The sequence below is a fragment of the Mercenaria mercenaria genome, chromosome 13 (genome assembly GCF_021730395.1).
Source record: "Mercenaria mercenaria strain notata chromosome 13, MADL_Memer_1, whole genome shotgun sequence".
In the NCBI taxonomy this organism is placed as follows: domain Eukaryota; kingdom Metazoa; phylum Mollusca; class Bivalvia; order Venerida; family Veneridae; genus Mercenaria; species Mercenaria mercenaria.
Genome location: NC_069373.1, coordinates 70,564,309 through 70,579,763, shown reverse-complemented (window position 1 = coordinate 70,579,763; position 15,455 = coordinate 70,564,309). Strand labels below are relative to the sequence as shown.

Sequence of the window (15,455 nt, the reverse complement as noted above, 5' to 3'; positions counted from 1 at the left end):
ATTGAGTCTGTTCATGACCAGTAATGGAAAATGCAACCCTGCCCACGCCCCCTAGCACTGGCTTAAGCAGTATTCAATGTTCAAATCTAAATGATTTGATATCAATGATCCTGAAGGACCAGAAAATATAACAACACTGTGATGAAGTCGGGGCGACTTTTACGACAAGGTTCACTTAACAAAACGGTTTTTACGTGTGATTAGATGGTCTTTGTTAAGTGTGGCACTCATTTTAACAGTTCTTCAGTTGTTTAAAAGCGACCTTTACAGTAATCTAGCAGTACTCCAAACGATTAATCACTTTACTTTTAAAAGAAATCAATTTATTTATAAATATATAATGTTTTTATTTCTACCTATTATAAGAGAACGAACATCAAGTATAAATTAAATACCGCCATACAGTTCTACACCTATAACAGTTAAAAATTAAGATTATATACCAATACTTTGACAATGAAATCAATGTTAATCTAAAATATAAAAACAAATTACAAAGCAGCTTTGATTAGGCATAAAAACTTCTTTGTATCCAGTTTCCTCAAGGTCATAAAAACATTAAGGGTTGGGCCAAAAATTTAGGGTAGGTCGGGATACCGGAAACAAACAATTGTTTACGTCTTATTTTAATAACACAATGACTAGAAGAAGAAGACGAAGAAGAAGAAGAAGAAAGCTTTATGTACAGCCAAACATGTGAACAAAGGCCATCTGAGGGAAAGAAAAAACTGGTCAAACTTTGTGTATACACTCTACTAATAGAAAGTGTGCTACAAAAATATTTCTATTTGCTGTTTTTATTATATTATTTGTAAAATACGGTAAGCGATAAAAAATTACCTGTCTGAATATAAAACCTGTAAGTATACGATATGCAAGAATACATATCCGTCATGTGTTACGTTAGCGTTGTTGAATAAGCGACGGTCCTGCATCAGAATGTTTGGAACACACTTATTATAGAAGAATTAATATAGCGCCATTTTTATGATAAAGCAGACAGCCAGGCCCTATGCTAGTACAGACACAGAGCGATCTGAACAAAGGGACAGAGCGAGAGAAAGCCTCCAGAACACAGACAGAGAAATCTTTAAAATACAAGCATGTCCAGCCAACTTGGCCTAGATTGTGGCAAATAGACAGTCTGGTTACTAATATTACATGGTATATAGCACGGATACACGCGAACCCGTACCAGTAGTAACCTCTACGTGGGAGACATTCAAGAATATCTCATAAATTTCCAGTGCTGGACTGGAATTCGATCTCTGTATTTGTTTGATTGTGTTGAGTTTAACGCCGTTTTTCAACAGTATTTCAGTCATGAAACGGCGGGCTGTTAACCTAACCAGTGTTCCTGGATTCTGTACCAGTACAAACCTGTTCTCCGCAAGTAAGATCTCTGTACCTCTGGAGTTTCTGTCAGGCGTGTTACCACCGGGCCACTTAGGACATGACGTCAACGTCATCAAACAACGTTGACGTTTTCGATTATCACATAAAGATTCAATAACTCTTAAAAATTTCTCTAAATGTGTTGAGTGGCACATATGTTAAAAAGGTTACAAATCAGGGCCCAGTTGTTCGAAACATTAACCTTCTGTTAAACTAACCGCTGGTTTATTTATTTATTTATTTATTTATTTTTATTCATTTATTGTCATTTTAGGTCAGCAGCATAATCACAACACGAGGCAATATTGTTTCGAAACTTTAGTCTTGATGATGAGCACGGTTATAATGTTTCGGTTTCACTGCAAAGACATTTTAGTGTTAATAATCTTTAACTTATTTATTTGTTTTACTACGTCTCCTAAAACAAAGTTAACCGGCCGTTAGCTTAATCAGATGTTAGAATATAGAACAATTGGGCCCAGTGCTTGTGTGTCTTCAGATGATATTGTCATACCAGACCGGTAAAGCACGAGGGCAATATCTTGTATGGCAATATCGCCGCATTGTAGCATATCATATTTTTCATGCATGTCATATTATAACTATATCATAACAAAGTATAAACCAATAATACAGCATATCAAATGCAATCACAACACATATCCTAATATGCTTGTTTCGGTTAAAATACGCTTACGCTAAAATGACGTCACGTTAATGTAACCTCTACGTGGGAGAAAGAGCGCTAGAATATGTTACTTACTTTTTTATATTAAGAGCATATTAGAATCAAAATAATCTACAAAAAAATGTCTTTTACTAAAATTGATACACTCAAATCGGTTATACGTCCCAAAAATAATTCACTTGGGCTACGTCCCCGTGAAATTATTCCGCAGACGTATAACCTATTTTTGTGCATTAATAACATTAAAACACGGTTTCACTATACACTATCTCCTAATTAACATATTCTACGGCTATTTTGATATAACCAAATGTTCAATAAAGAAAAACGTTTGAAATAAAAACTTTCTGTGGAAACAAATTCACCCATTACGTCAACTGCGTGTTTCTCTAAATCATGAACAATGTTTAATAAAAATCTGTCAGAGTATTATAATTATTTCATATAAATTAAGAGAGGTTTCAAAAGTAGTTCTGTTTTATTTTCGCTAACTTATTATTCATTGATTTACCGTTTATGGGATTGCATATGTAAGAAATATACGATGATGTCACTATACCCCAAATGGCTGCCACTGTATTACCGACATGCATTACATTCAGATGGCAATTTATTTTTATTTTTTACAGATTTTATATTTTTAAACTGCCTGAATGTTTTACAAATAATCACCATCCTAGCCATAATGATAATCATAGTCATAATGATAATCATAGGTCATAATCATAGTCATAATCATAGTCATAGTCATAGTCATATTCATCGTCATTGCACGTGGAATCGAAGCAGCAGTTGCCTGATGAGCAGCACGCACTGTCACAGTTACAACTTCCGGTAGACCCATCCAGCAACAAAGCAGACTCAGATATTGAAGCACTTGGACATGTGTTACCAAACGTCGCAGCACAGCCTGTCAAAATAAGTTAAAAACATGTGTGCTTCGTAAGAAGAATCCGTAAAATATATTTATCATTTTTTGAAAATGTTAAATTTTATGAACATTATCTAGAAAAAGCTATGTGCATTGTGGGTTTATTAGTTTAATTTTAACTTATTTTATTGCAAACGAATCAATACATGTTTAGCATACACATATACACATGCAATATTTTAACATAACTTGAAAATTTGAAACGCTTATAAAGTAACATATACATTGAAACCAGCCAAAGTGTTGGCTCACAAGTTTTTTCCTATATTAGCGACGGCCCTTCCACAAGAGTAGGTTAAAGTAACAGATTGATTTCTAATTTAATATAAACATATATTGTTATACAAAGAATAATGAGGTCTAGTTCACAAAAGATGGACAAAAAGATGAAGAAAAAACATAGATATTACTTTGGAATTTGATCACCCTCGATTTCACGTGCCTCGTGAGCCCATGAGGTTTAATTTTTTGAATGAGATCAGCGACTGAGAACTTAAAATCATGGTATATGGTACAGAAACCACCGTTAGTTACGAGACGTTTCAAACTTTCAAACAGAATTTATTTATTGAAGTTTACGGAAGTTGCGAACTGCGATGTAAGAAAAAGGGCATATATATTTACTAACTTTGCATCACATTAATATTGCAAAATATGATTGAATCCTTAATGTATGGATTAGTATAATAATAATGATAATAATGATAATAATAATAATAATCATCATCATCACCATAGTCATCATCAGCAGCAGTTATTATTACAAAATAAGCATACATGATAAATATATTTTAGCAGTTTTCATCAGTTTGGAATTTCATACGGCTGTCTTTTAATATTCTGACATAGTTGATAGGAAGATTTAAATCAAAACCCCAGAGGAGACAAACAGAGATATAAAGATATTCAGTGTGCTATGTTTAAACACCGACAGGTAAATTTTATAAAATGGTAATAATTTTATATCTCTGAATCACTGATTTCAATCTTACTCAATAGAATAAATGGCTTTCTATTACCTGCAAAAGACAACATGTACCTAGCAGCAAGAAAAAATGACATGTCAGTTACCTTTCCTTAAAAGACCTGCATCCATTATAATTTAAAATAATTTGAAGGTAGAAATGAAGAGTCACTGTGAGATAGTATAATAACATTAAAGTTATCAATATATAACAGTCATTAACCTACTTTGTAATAGTGCCAAACGTGATTTTACTATGAGCCAAGTGACCTAAGATGCAAACGTACCTCGGTTTCTACATGTACCGTTTTTTGTGCAGGTCTCTTCTTCAACAGAAATAACAGAGTGAGTGAATGCAATTTTCCTTTGTTTAATTATTGTTGATATTGACCGCGACGTAAACACACCTAAATACAAGTGAAAATTACCTGTACATTGCTTGTTTGCAATATATCATACATAATAGTGTGTATTAGTGATAATTACCTGACATTGGTGGAGCGCACGACATTCAACCAGACCTTGGTCTCTCTATGCATATGTATCAAATTTTGTCTAGTTATTTCATTTTAAACACAAGATATTTAACTAAAATAAAAATGTTGACCAAGACTTTGGCCCAAACAACATAAAAAGCAAATGCACTTGTCTCCATACAAGCTACTAATGTATTATTTTTGACCGCAATACCTCATGTCTAGCGGTTATAATCAAATCTATTTTTTCTATTCCTATTTTGTGTCTGTGACCTAGATCTTAACTAAAGAAATCCAAAATGCAAATTTCATTGAACTTTGATCTTTTTTGCAGTCCACGTATATACAAAGTTTGGTCGCAATACATCAACATATCTGCAGTTAATAAATTGGAATGATTTTCAACTTAGTAACTTACTGACCAAAACGCAAACACTGGTCATCCAAGAATGCCAGGAAGAAAAACACATATTTTTATTATTTACATTTAATGAACGGAAATATATCCCTGCCTAGTTCTTTTCTGAAGCGTACATGTACTTTCCTTGTAAAACATAGGTCTATGACTGAGTGAAGAAAGTGCTTCTGAAATACCCTCGCTTTATGCTAAACGATTGGGACTTTATTTTACAGGCATATTGTTACACTCTATATTATCTTTTAACTTAGATACACCAGTGTATATAAAGCCGTGGTCCGTGCATTGTAACTAACAAGTGCTAATTTTTACCTATAGCTCTTTCCGGAATCGGTTGACCATCTGAAAGATCATGATTTTTTAAATGTTAGATTAGTAAGTAATAGATAAACATTACATAGATCCAGATAAAGAAAAAGTTAATGCAGTATACATGTAAGTACCTTTTTTAAATATCTATGAACGGCAGATGATCATAAAAATATTTAAAACTCTTTCCTACGGTGTTCCGTTTAGACCATCGATATCTCGAAAGCCCAAATCACGTAACTGCAATGATAAAACTCGAAAACACGATTGTAAAAGTCGATATCATGAAACCACTATGTTGAAAACGCGATATCATTTTGCTTGTTGACCGTCGTGGTTTCGACTTTCAGCTTTCATCATCGTAGTTAAGACTTTCAACATCGTAGTTTTCACTTTCATCATTGCGATTTCAACTTTCACGTACGTTCCGACTTTCATTATCGTGGTTTCGACTTTAATCATCGCAGTTTTGTGATTTCGACTTTCGAGGTACTACGTAGAAACTCCGAAAACCGGACCCTGTCCTGACCAAGTCAAAAGTCCGGTTTTCAGAGGATTTTCACAAATTTCTGAGAGAGTTTATATATATTTATTCTTACTTATTTCATCTTACAATATTACATTCAGTGTTATTTAGTTGTTTTCTTTTCCCAATTCTGCTTTGTACGTCTCTGTTATATATTAAAACTGAATTATTTTCAAACGAGAAAAAAAAACATCACTTAAAATGAAACTTTATAATGAAAAGAATGTTTCGCGCATCATTGGGATATAAATAGTCTAGCTTCTATAAATCAAGGAGCATGCATCATGTGAATATCGATATTTAATAATTAATACATGTACCAATACCAATGATAATTAATAAGAATAAGAAATTTTACATATTAAAAAAAAGAGATGTAATTTTATGAAAAATCACCAATAGATCAATTTAACTTCTCCCTATTACATTAAAATGTTTTGCACTTTACAAACTTATCTTTTATAATAGCTAATATATAAAATACAAACCAACATACAAATGTTTTTCCCACCTACCTAGGCAACATTTGTAATTGTTAGTTGATAAACAAAAATGATTATGTTTTTAAAATCAATTCAAAATGATAATACACTCGAATTTTGACACTTACTGTCCGCTTTTTAGAGGATTTTTTATGTACAATATTTCTTTGTGGCTAGGAAAAACCGTCCGGTTTTCAGAATTCAGAGTTTTTAACTGTACAGATAAGGGATAAACTTTGGACTTTGAAAATCGTCCGATTTTCAGAGGATTCCGGTTTTTGGAGTTTCTACTATTTGTTTCAGGAATAAAGATCTCGTTTGTCCAAACGGAAGGCCGCACTTTCCTGGTTAGTTTGAAACTGATTTTACAGTCAAAAATTTGTTTTTTACCCTTTGTATGCTGAAAACGGTTGATTTGCTTTTGCGACCAGTGAAGAGCATGATCAGACTACATATCCGTGCAGTCTGATCAATATCTGTGCTATTCGACATTCAGTCAGTATCCTTTTGGTGAGCATAGCTTTAACAGTTAATGGTACTGTCCAAATTGGAAGATGGACAAGTTCTTAATAGAAATTTAGTATGGTAAGGGATAAAGACCCTCCTTGGGTCATGAAAAAAAGTGATTTTTGGTTACAAGTGGTCTCTCAATACATACGATTTACACAATATATGGCTGAACGTGAATAAGTATTAGTGGTTTTTATAAGCAGGTTTTATGTTTGTGGTTTTAATTCGGAAGGGATCTTCAGTAAGATCAAGAGGTATGACTGTAGTATGACAGAAAAACCACTGTAAAAGTCTTTAGCCCAGTAATGTCGTCTGTTTTGACAGTGAGGTCAGTTTACCTCCATATGTGATAATAAAAATTGTTTTTTACCGAATTCATGAATATTCAAACATGCATAAATTTAAACAAGAGCACCGCCTTGCGGGTGCTGACGCTCATCTGATTTTTTTTTGTATAATAGAAATATTGTCCTACCCATGATTTTCTAAGTCTAAAAAGGGCCATCATTCTTGCAAAAAGCAGGATAGAGTTATGTTTCTTGATGTACAGTGTCCACTTATGATTGTGAAAAACTGTTGCAAGTTTTAAAGCAATAGCTTTGATAGTTTATGAGAAAAGTTGCCTTAAACATAATACTCAACCAAGAAAATGATTTTCTAAGTCCAAAAGGGGCAATAATTATTGCAAAAAGCAGGATGGAGTTATGTTGCTTGCTGTACAGGGTCAGCTTATGATGGTGAACAAGTGTTGCAAGTTTCAAAGCAATAGCTTTGATAGTTTAAGAGAAAAAGTTGACCTAAACATAAAACTTAACCAAGAAATCTGATATTTTCTAAGTCCAAAAGGGGCCATAAATCTTGCAAAAAGCAAGATGGAGTTATGTTTCTTGCTGTACAGGGTCAGCTTATGATGGTGAACAAGTGTTGCAAGTTTCAAAGCAATAGCTTTGATAGTTTAGGATAAAAGATGACCTAAACATAAAACTTAACCAAGAAAACTGATTTTCTAAGTCCAAAAGGGGCAATAATTCTTGCAAAAAGCAAGATGGAGTTATGTTTCTTGATGTACAGGGTCTGCTTATGATGGTGAACAAGTATTCCAAGTTTCAAAGCAATAGCTTTGATAGTTTAGGAGAAAAGTTGACCTAAACATAAAACTTAACCAAGAAATCTGATATTTTCTAAGTACAAAAGGGGCCATAAATCTTGCAAAAAGCAAGATGGAGTTATGTTTCTTGCTATACAGGGTCAGCTTATGATGGTGAACAAGTCTTCCAAGTTTCAAAGCAATAGCTTTGATAGTTTAGGAGAAAAGCTGACCTAAACATAAAACTTAACCAGGCAACGCCGACGCAGACGCCGACGCCGACGCCGACACCGACGCCGACGCCGACGCCGACAACCGCTCAAGTGATGACAATAACTCATCATTTTTTTTCAAAAAATCAGATGAGCTAAAATAATGCATACATAATGAAAAAAATTATACTGGTAACATTTAATACATTTCATTCACATTTCTGTCACCAACGCTGACGGTTTATTAAGTCTAGGATTAAATAAAAGATAATATATGCATTTTTTATTATTACTCACTCGGAAGTCTTCCAACATCTGGACCTGTAAATGAAACAATATTACGAAACTAAATGACATGTACAGTAAATATATATTTTAAATTCAAAACTCATGCCTAATTTTGTGTCTATAAATGGGTATGAAAATAAAACATACTTATTCTTCGCTCAGTTTTATTTTTAATAATTGCTTAACGGTATATTTGTCAAAAGTTTACTGATTTATTTACTTAGAAGAAAGTATTACTGAACCCTAGCTTTTGAATATCTCCCGATATTAGTCTTTAAGTGTGCAAGTCCATGTGAAATATTTAACCCTTACCCTGCTAAATATCTAAAATGGACTGGTCCATCATTCAATTTGGGCCATACCACTTATTATTCAAAGGGGTTTTCACTGAAAAATTACTGACTGAATAGCGAACAGTGCAGACCATGATCAGACTGCACGGATGTGCAGGCTGATCTTGGTCTGCACTGGTCGCAAAGGCAGAATCACTTGCCGCCAGCAGGCTAAGGGTTAAAGTAGCATTTTCTTAGCAATGGAATTATGCATATTCTCTATTTGTATAGATCTTCTATATTATTCTTGACATAAAATTAAAATTGTTCTGGAACTTAAGCAGTAAACTTATTGTTTATAAACACAACTAAAACCCCTTTGTGTTTATTTATATAATGTGCCAAATACATTACTGATGCCTGTCTGAAAAGAGAAACAGTCCATCTCCATCCACGGACAAAAGTTATCACTTACCATAAACGCACACTGGTTTACTCCATGTGGCATTAGCCTGACACGTGATAACAGCTGGTTCCGTGTTAGGGAAAAACGTGCACGGAGTACAATTGTAGGACACTTCAGCTCCACATTTTGAATTCCCATCAAATGATCCGAGAACTACGTGACTGTCGGAGACAGACGGCTCACCACAATCAACTAAAATTAAAAAAGTATTGACAACTGTTAATGTCTATCATTGTATGCTCCTGCGGCGCTCGCCCATCTCTCTGAACATATCCACACATTAATTAGCAGTCTTTCTTTTCGTCCCTTATTTAACGCTAACATGTTTCTTCAAAAGGAAAAAATGGTGACAATTGGTCTAAAAACCAATTTTAATCCGGCGTCTTCTTTTGCTTCTCCAATCCGTCGTCGTCCTTTGTTTCTCCAATCCGTGGTCGTCCTTCGCTTCTCCAGTCCGTCGTCGTCCGTTGCTACCCCAATCCGCCTCCGTCCTTTGCTTCTCCAATCCGTCGTCATCATTTGCTTTTCCAATCCGTCGGCATGCATTGTTTCTCCAACTCGTCGTCATCCTTAGCTACACCAATCTGTCGTCGTCCTTTGCTTCTCTAGTCCGTCGTCGTCCGTTGCTACCCCAGTTCATCCTCTTTATTTGCTTCTCTAATCCGTCGTCGTCCTTTGCTTCTTCAATCCGTCGTCGCGCATAGCTTCTCCAATTCGTCTTCGGCCTTTGCTTCTCCAATCCGTCGTCGTCCTTAGCTAGTCCAATCTGTCGTCTTTCTTCTCTTCTTATCCCTTGATTCTTCAATTCGTCGTCGTGTATTGCTTCTCCAGTCCGTCGTCTTCCTTTTCTTCTTATCCCTTGATTCTTCAATTCGTCGTCGTGCATTGCTTCTCCAGTCCGTCGTCGTCCTTTGTTTCTCAAATCCATTGTCATCCTTTGCTACTCCAATCTGTCGTCGTCCTTTGCTTCTCCAATCCGCCGTCGTCGCCTGTTGCTACTCCAATCCTTCGTTATCCTTTGTTATTGAATATGAACACCGCTTCAGTTTATCAGTTTCAGATCCGTTACGTCATAACGTAGTAGTGGCAGGGAAACGCATAGAGGTGTAATTTATGATTTATTGGAAGGTGAAGTAAAGACGTTGTTTATTACACACGCTACAGTTGAAAATCTCAGGCATAGTGAAAATCACGTATACATGCGAGTAAAGCGAAATCAAGAATGTAGGCAACCGCCTCCATATTATCTTAATAATCTTCCCATATCAGTATTGTAGTTAAAATACTGATCAATATTTCTTAATGTAAACCATATAATTATAAGTATGTTTTATTAACACTTCAAAAGATTGTTAAATGTTTAAAAGCGAACGTGCAACAACCGCCCCCATCCGCTTCTCTATCTTTTCATGCACTATATCATAGATAAATGTTTCTTAGAATAATAACTGAATTAAGTGATGTTTTCTTTTCTTTTTTGCGACTTGAACTTAATTTATGTTAAAATGCGCAATGTCATGTGTAAAACTAACAATTTATATATGTTTTGCATTTTCATTCTTTGCACACACGTCTTTGATAAATATGAGTCTGTATTATGATAATGCATGGTAAAGGAAAATATATGTAAATCTTTGCACATCAACAACTGCCTTGTTCAAAATGAGATACTTCAACAAATGCGCTTGATACTATAACTGATGATTACGGATTCATAAACTATTTTTCAGCAATATTGATCTATCATCTTGCCGAATTTAGGTTAAAGAGAAATGAAAAATTGATATTTTTTATCAATTTCGAAAGATTATGCTTGCATGGATATTTCTTAACATAAACTTACAGCATGTCGCAATTCGCTTACATGGTAATATCATTCAAGGACGTGCTGAAATGAAAATGTAAATGAAATGTTTAATGACGAGTAATTAAAACAGATATTTCATTTTCGTTAAAGTATTTTAATAGTGCAAAAACTGAATATTTTCGACAGGGTAACAGATTAATTCATAATATCCAAGGGTTTGGAGTGAGGGTGGTGACCGCAGCGGTCAAATTAAACGGTGAACGGGGTCCGGGTGGCAAGGAAGCTGTTCTACCCTCAAATTATCTGTTGTGGAATTTAAGTTAAGTATAATTATTCTATTAATTGAAGGTTGTTGATTTCTGCGCACAGTGTATTTTTGGTAACATTCAGAGTATAAAAGTGGTCCAGAATATAAACATGAGATGAGATAGTAATATAATTATTAGGTAAGCTATTTGAAGAAAAAAATATATTGACAGATAATTTATCAAAATATTACATTTCCAAATATAAAGAACAAGTTTTATTCTTCCTTGTTTTTATGTTCATTTTGCGAGTGGATTCTAGACTTTAGAATACGGAACCTCAGGTTTGATCAAAATCTTTTTTATAGTCGCAATACAATTCGTAATTTAATGGTGATTAAATGTACAAATGTAGGTTTGCATACTATTGAGCGTTTTTTTGCACCCGGTAAAACTACGTGGCAACCAACCGCATTGTAAATTTGCCTATTGTACTACCGGATAAGCATTCGTCCAAAAATATGTCCAGGAGTCTACGTGTCTTGGTGGTTAAGGTCACTGGCTTCGAATCACTTGTTCCTTATCAACGTAGGTGCAAAACCCGCTTGGGGTGTAAAATTTATCATGTGAGAAATTTACGGAAGATCAATGGTTGAACCCAGACGCCCGACAACTCCCAAAACAATTGAATTGCCAGTTGTAGTACCAGATTTAATGCTTGATAAAAGTTGGATAGAAAACGGTTTTATTCAAATTTCATGTGAGAAGAACGTTCTATGCACACCATATTTTTGTTTCCAAACAATGTAAATTTAACGAGAGAATTGTTTTAAACGCTACACAACATGAGATTAATGACAGAATTCAAAACAAAGTAGAGAGTATATAAGAAAAAAACAGCCTTTCCGCGCGTGACACTCTTACTTTGATAATCTACTATGGCTCATTTTAATACTAGTATTTTTTTCTTTCTTTTTTATTTTTATTTTTTTTAGCGAATAACCCTCATGCCTGATACCTGTAGCGGTTCATGGGAAGTTGTTTAAAGAATATCGTGAACGATTGGCGGCGGACGATGGATCATTCAGCTAGATGCTAGTTAGCTAAAATATACTTACTGATGATTGAGACAAAAAAGACGCTGCCTAGTTTGTCAACAAGATCTGTTTCTGTTTCGTAAAATTTGTCACAACCCGTGCACATTAAATCAGTGGTGTTGTAAGAGAAGCCTCTGCAGCCAGAATTTTCGAAACATTTGTAGGCGCAAACGATCTTGCTTGGTGCCGTCTCCGTGAAAATGATGTCCTCAGTTGGACATGTTTTATCGTCAAGTTCCTGATTACGACTAAACATTAAACTTTCTGAAGTGCAAAACGCAGCTAAATACATCTGAGAAAATGCGATATAACACAAAACAATCCTAAAGAAAGTTCCTTCCATCCTTTTGAGAGTTTTTCCCCAAAAGCTAGTCTGTGGTAGAAAAGAAAAGAACCTTTTCCGTCTTTTTTTTACTTTTCCGCCCTTTTCTTGGATTTCAAACCATATCACGGAGGAGAAACTTGTATTCTGCGCAGAAAGAAAGAAAGTAATCAGTTATACAAGTTTAATGAGCTTTTAGTGTAATGTAAGACTTATTAAAACGCCATAATACTTCGTTTTGACGAGAATTCGCATTTAATTATTCATCAGTAGAAGTGGGGTGTATCTGTTAACAATTCATATTTTCATTTCGAGATCTAAAACTATGTGAGTGCAAAAGTAAGTGTTTACGGCATTATAGTGACACACCAAATTGTCCATGGTCATTTTTGAACACATGATTAAAGCTTCTGTAGCAATAACCTATGGTTAACTAAACTTTACAATTATATACTAATTTCTTTGAAAATGATATTTTGGGGTCAAAAGTTGCGAGACTAAGGTATCTGTTGGGTTGGTGCCAGCTGGCTGCGCCCTCTCTCTGGTCGATAAAACCTCATATCGAACTCATTGAGGTATTCGAGGTTTCTCGGAAACATTTTCATAAAAATATCCGATATGTCCGTGATCAGTTCACTTCTTCTTCTAAGCTAGTAAGAGTGTCTAGTTCACTCAGACGAAGCCATTCACGATCCATCTTCTTATGGAACGCCGCACCTGTCTTATGTCAGAAAATTTCATGCTATCATTCCCGTATGCCTGTCAATCTGTTACCATACAAAGTGGGATACTGCGATAACTTTAAAAAAGCAACATATTTTTTATAAAACGTGGTACATGAAGAGATGACAATGTGGACAATGTCAAAGTCATTTAAGTTTGTTGCTATGGCAACAAATACTCAAGAAATATGCCAAAAATTAGTAGGTCTGCAATTTCTTCAAAAGTAAGCGAGAATTTTCTTGACTAATTGTACATAGATAGAAGAAAAACATGATAACATGCTTGTTATTTTATTTTCTCCGTTTGTACAACTGTTCGTCTGTTTGTATGCACTTTCATCAGTCACAAATGGTGGATTCTTCCATAACTACATATGTACAAATTTAACAGATGTCTTCTTGGCAGATAATTTGGAGAATATGCAGGTCAACCAAATATGACAAACGCCCCTCCAGGTTCGGGACTTAGAAAAGCATAATAGATTGTAGCGACGGGCTAGTATGATCAAATGAAACAACGTTCAAAACATTGCAACGAATACATTGATCAGATTATTACTGCGTATGTAATACACACTGTGTAACGACTAGTAAGTCTGAAAATATTGCTTTCCTGGAAAACACGTAGTACCTATTCTATGATATATATCACTCAACAAAGTGAGATGGTATCTGAAATAAGGTACACACTAATTACACGTGTCAGTACACACAAGCATGAGATGGTAGACACCATGAATAAACTTGCATAAGGCAGTGCAGAGCATTTCAGCACTTTTTACTTTACATAATCCTCGACAGCTACTTGAGGACCTATTGCCGAGATTGGGACTCGAGGCAAAAACTACCCGAAAGGTTCGAATTTATCAAAATACCTCATGTAAGCCTTTTGCATGAACAGATGCTTGAGAGCCTTATTGACATCAGAAGCAGATGAAAATTTTCTGTTGTAAAGAAGAGCATCAAGATACTCTATCGTAGCCATTTGAAATAAGAAGAAGAAAAAAAGCAAGAACTATGAACGATGCTGTGAAATAAAAGAAACTGGTCAAAATTTCCCAAGCAGATCATTTGCCTCATGCACAGAAAGCCAATCTCTTGTCAGCTTGTGAACAGGAAGCGGACTCGAGTGTGGTTATCATAAGCTTAAAGCTTTCATCACAGTCAAGCTTAAACAAATCGGTATAAACTAAACTACCTCAAGGTATCGGGATGTTGGACTGTTACTACGCCAACGTATTACGATTTTAGACTGCTACCACGTTAAGGTGTTGCAAATTTGGATTGCTTCTACGCTACTATACTAAGGTACTGCGATTTTGGACTTCTGCTACATTTAAGTATTGTAATTCTGGACTGCTACTACGCTAAAGTATTGCAATTTTGGACTGCTTCTCTATCTTAAGGAACTGAAATTTTGGACTGCTTCTACGCTTAGGTACTGCGATTTTGGACTGTCAATGCACTTAGGTATTACGTTTCTTTGACTTCCACCGTACAACGGTATTGCAAATTTCGTCTGTCCCTGCGCTTGACTTTGAATACGGAAAAAAAGTTTGGGAAATGGTATTAGTATGGCTGAAATCGATCCAGAATCAAGTGCATATCCCCACTGGTCATCTTACAATGATATTCACATTCTTAAAAGTTTGACTGACTTATTTTTTCTTTTGAAAACTGATCTTTTTAAAATCTTCTCGTCTAGGCCAAATTTAGAAATGAACTTTCTGTAAGGGTTTTGCATATCAAATACACATGTTTTGCCGTAAAACATGGATGTTTCCCAGATAGAGAATATGCATAATTAAATGGTAAAACAGAACCACTTTTAATTTTGCGCATGCATTTATACAGCTATATTGATTGATAGTCATAAGGGGAATATATCATAATTTCAATTTTCTCTATTTTTATCAAATATTCTCTACTTGAATTCAAACCTATAATAATTATTTCTTAACATAGAAAATAACAATAAATTATTATGCCTGGGTATTCGCATGACGAACATTGCAATTATGATGATGGAAGTCATAAAATAATCATTGACGCTGGCTTTGCTCTATTGCTAAAGCCATTACTTAAACAGCGCGCGCTAGTCTAGAAGTTATATTAGCTCACATGATCAAGCTTACATTTAATCAAATCAAGTTTGCTATTATTTTGCTTGGCTGTATTTTATGATTCCCATTGATTTTCTTGTTTATTTTATTAACTATCACTCTTTCAGAGCAAATT

The 15,455-nt window shown here is 34.7% G+C and overlaps 1 protein-coding gene across 1 annotated transcript in view; it reads right to left on the bottom strand.

Annotated features, from left to right (window-relative positions):
- The window catches only part of LOC123529505 (P-selectin-like), a 90,268-nt gene that overhangs the window by 42,262 nt on the left and 32,551 nt on the right, over positions 1-15,455 (bottom strand). Inside the window, exon 2 of the mRNA XM_053522206.1 lies at positions 12,195-12,642. Coding sequence (XP_053378181.1) covers positions 12,195-12,516 — 322 coding nt within the window. The 5' untranslated portion in view covers positions 12,517-12,642. The remainder of the gene's footprint in view (positions 1-12,194; positions 12,643-15,455) is intronic.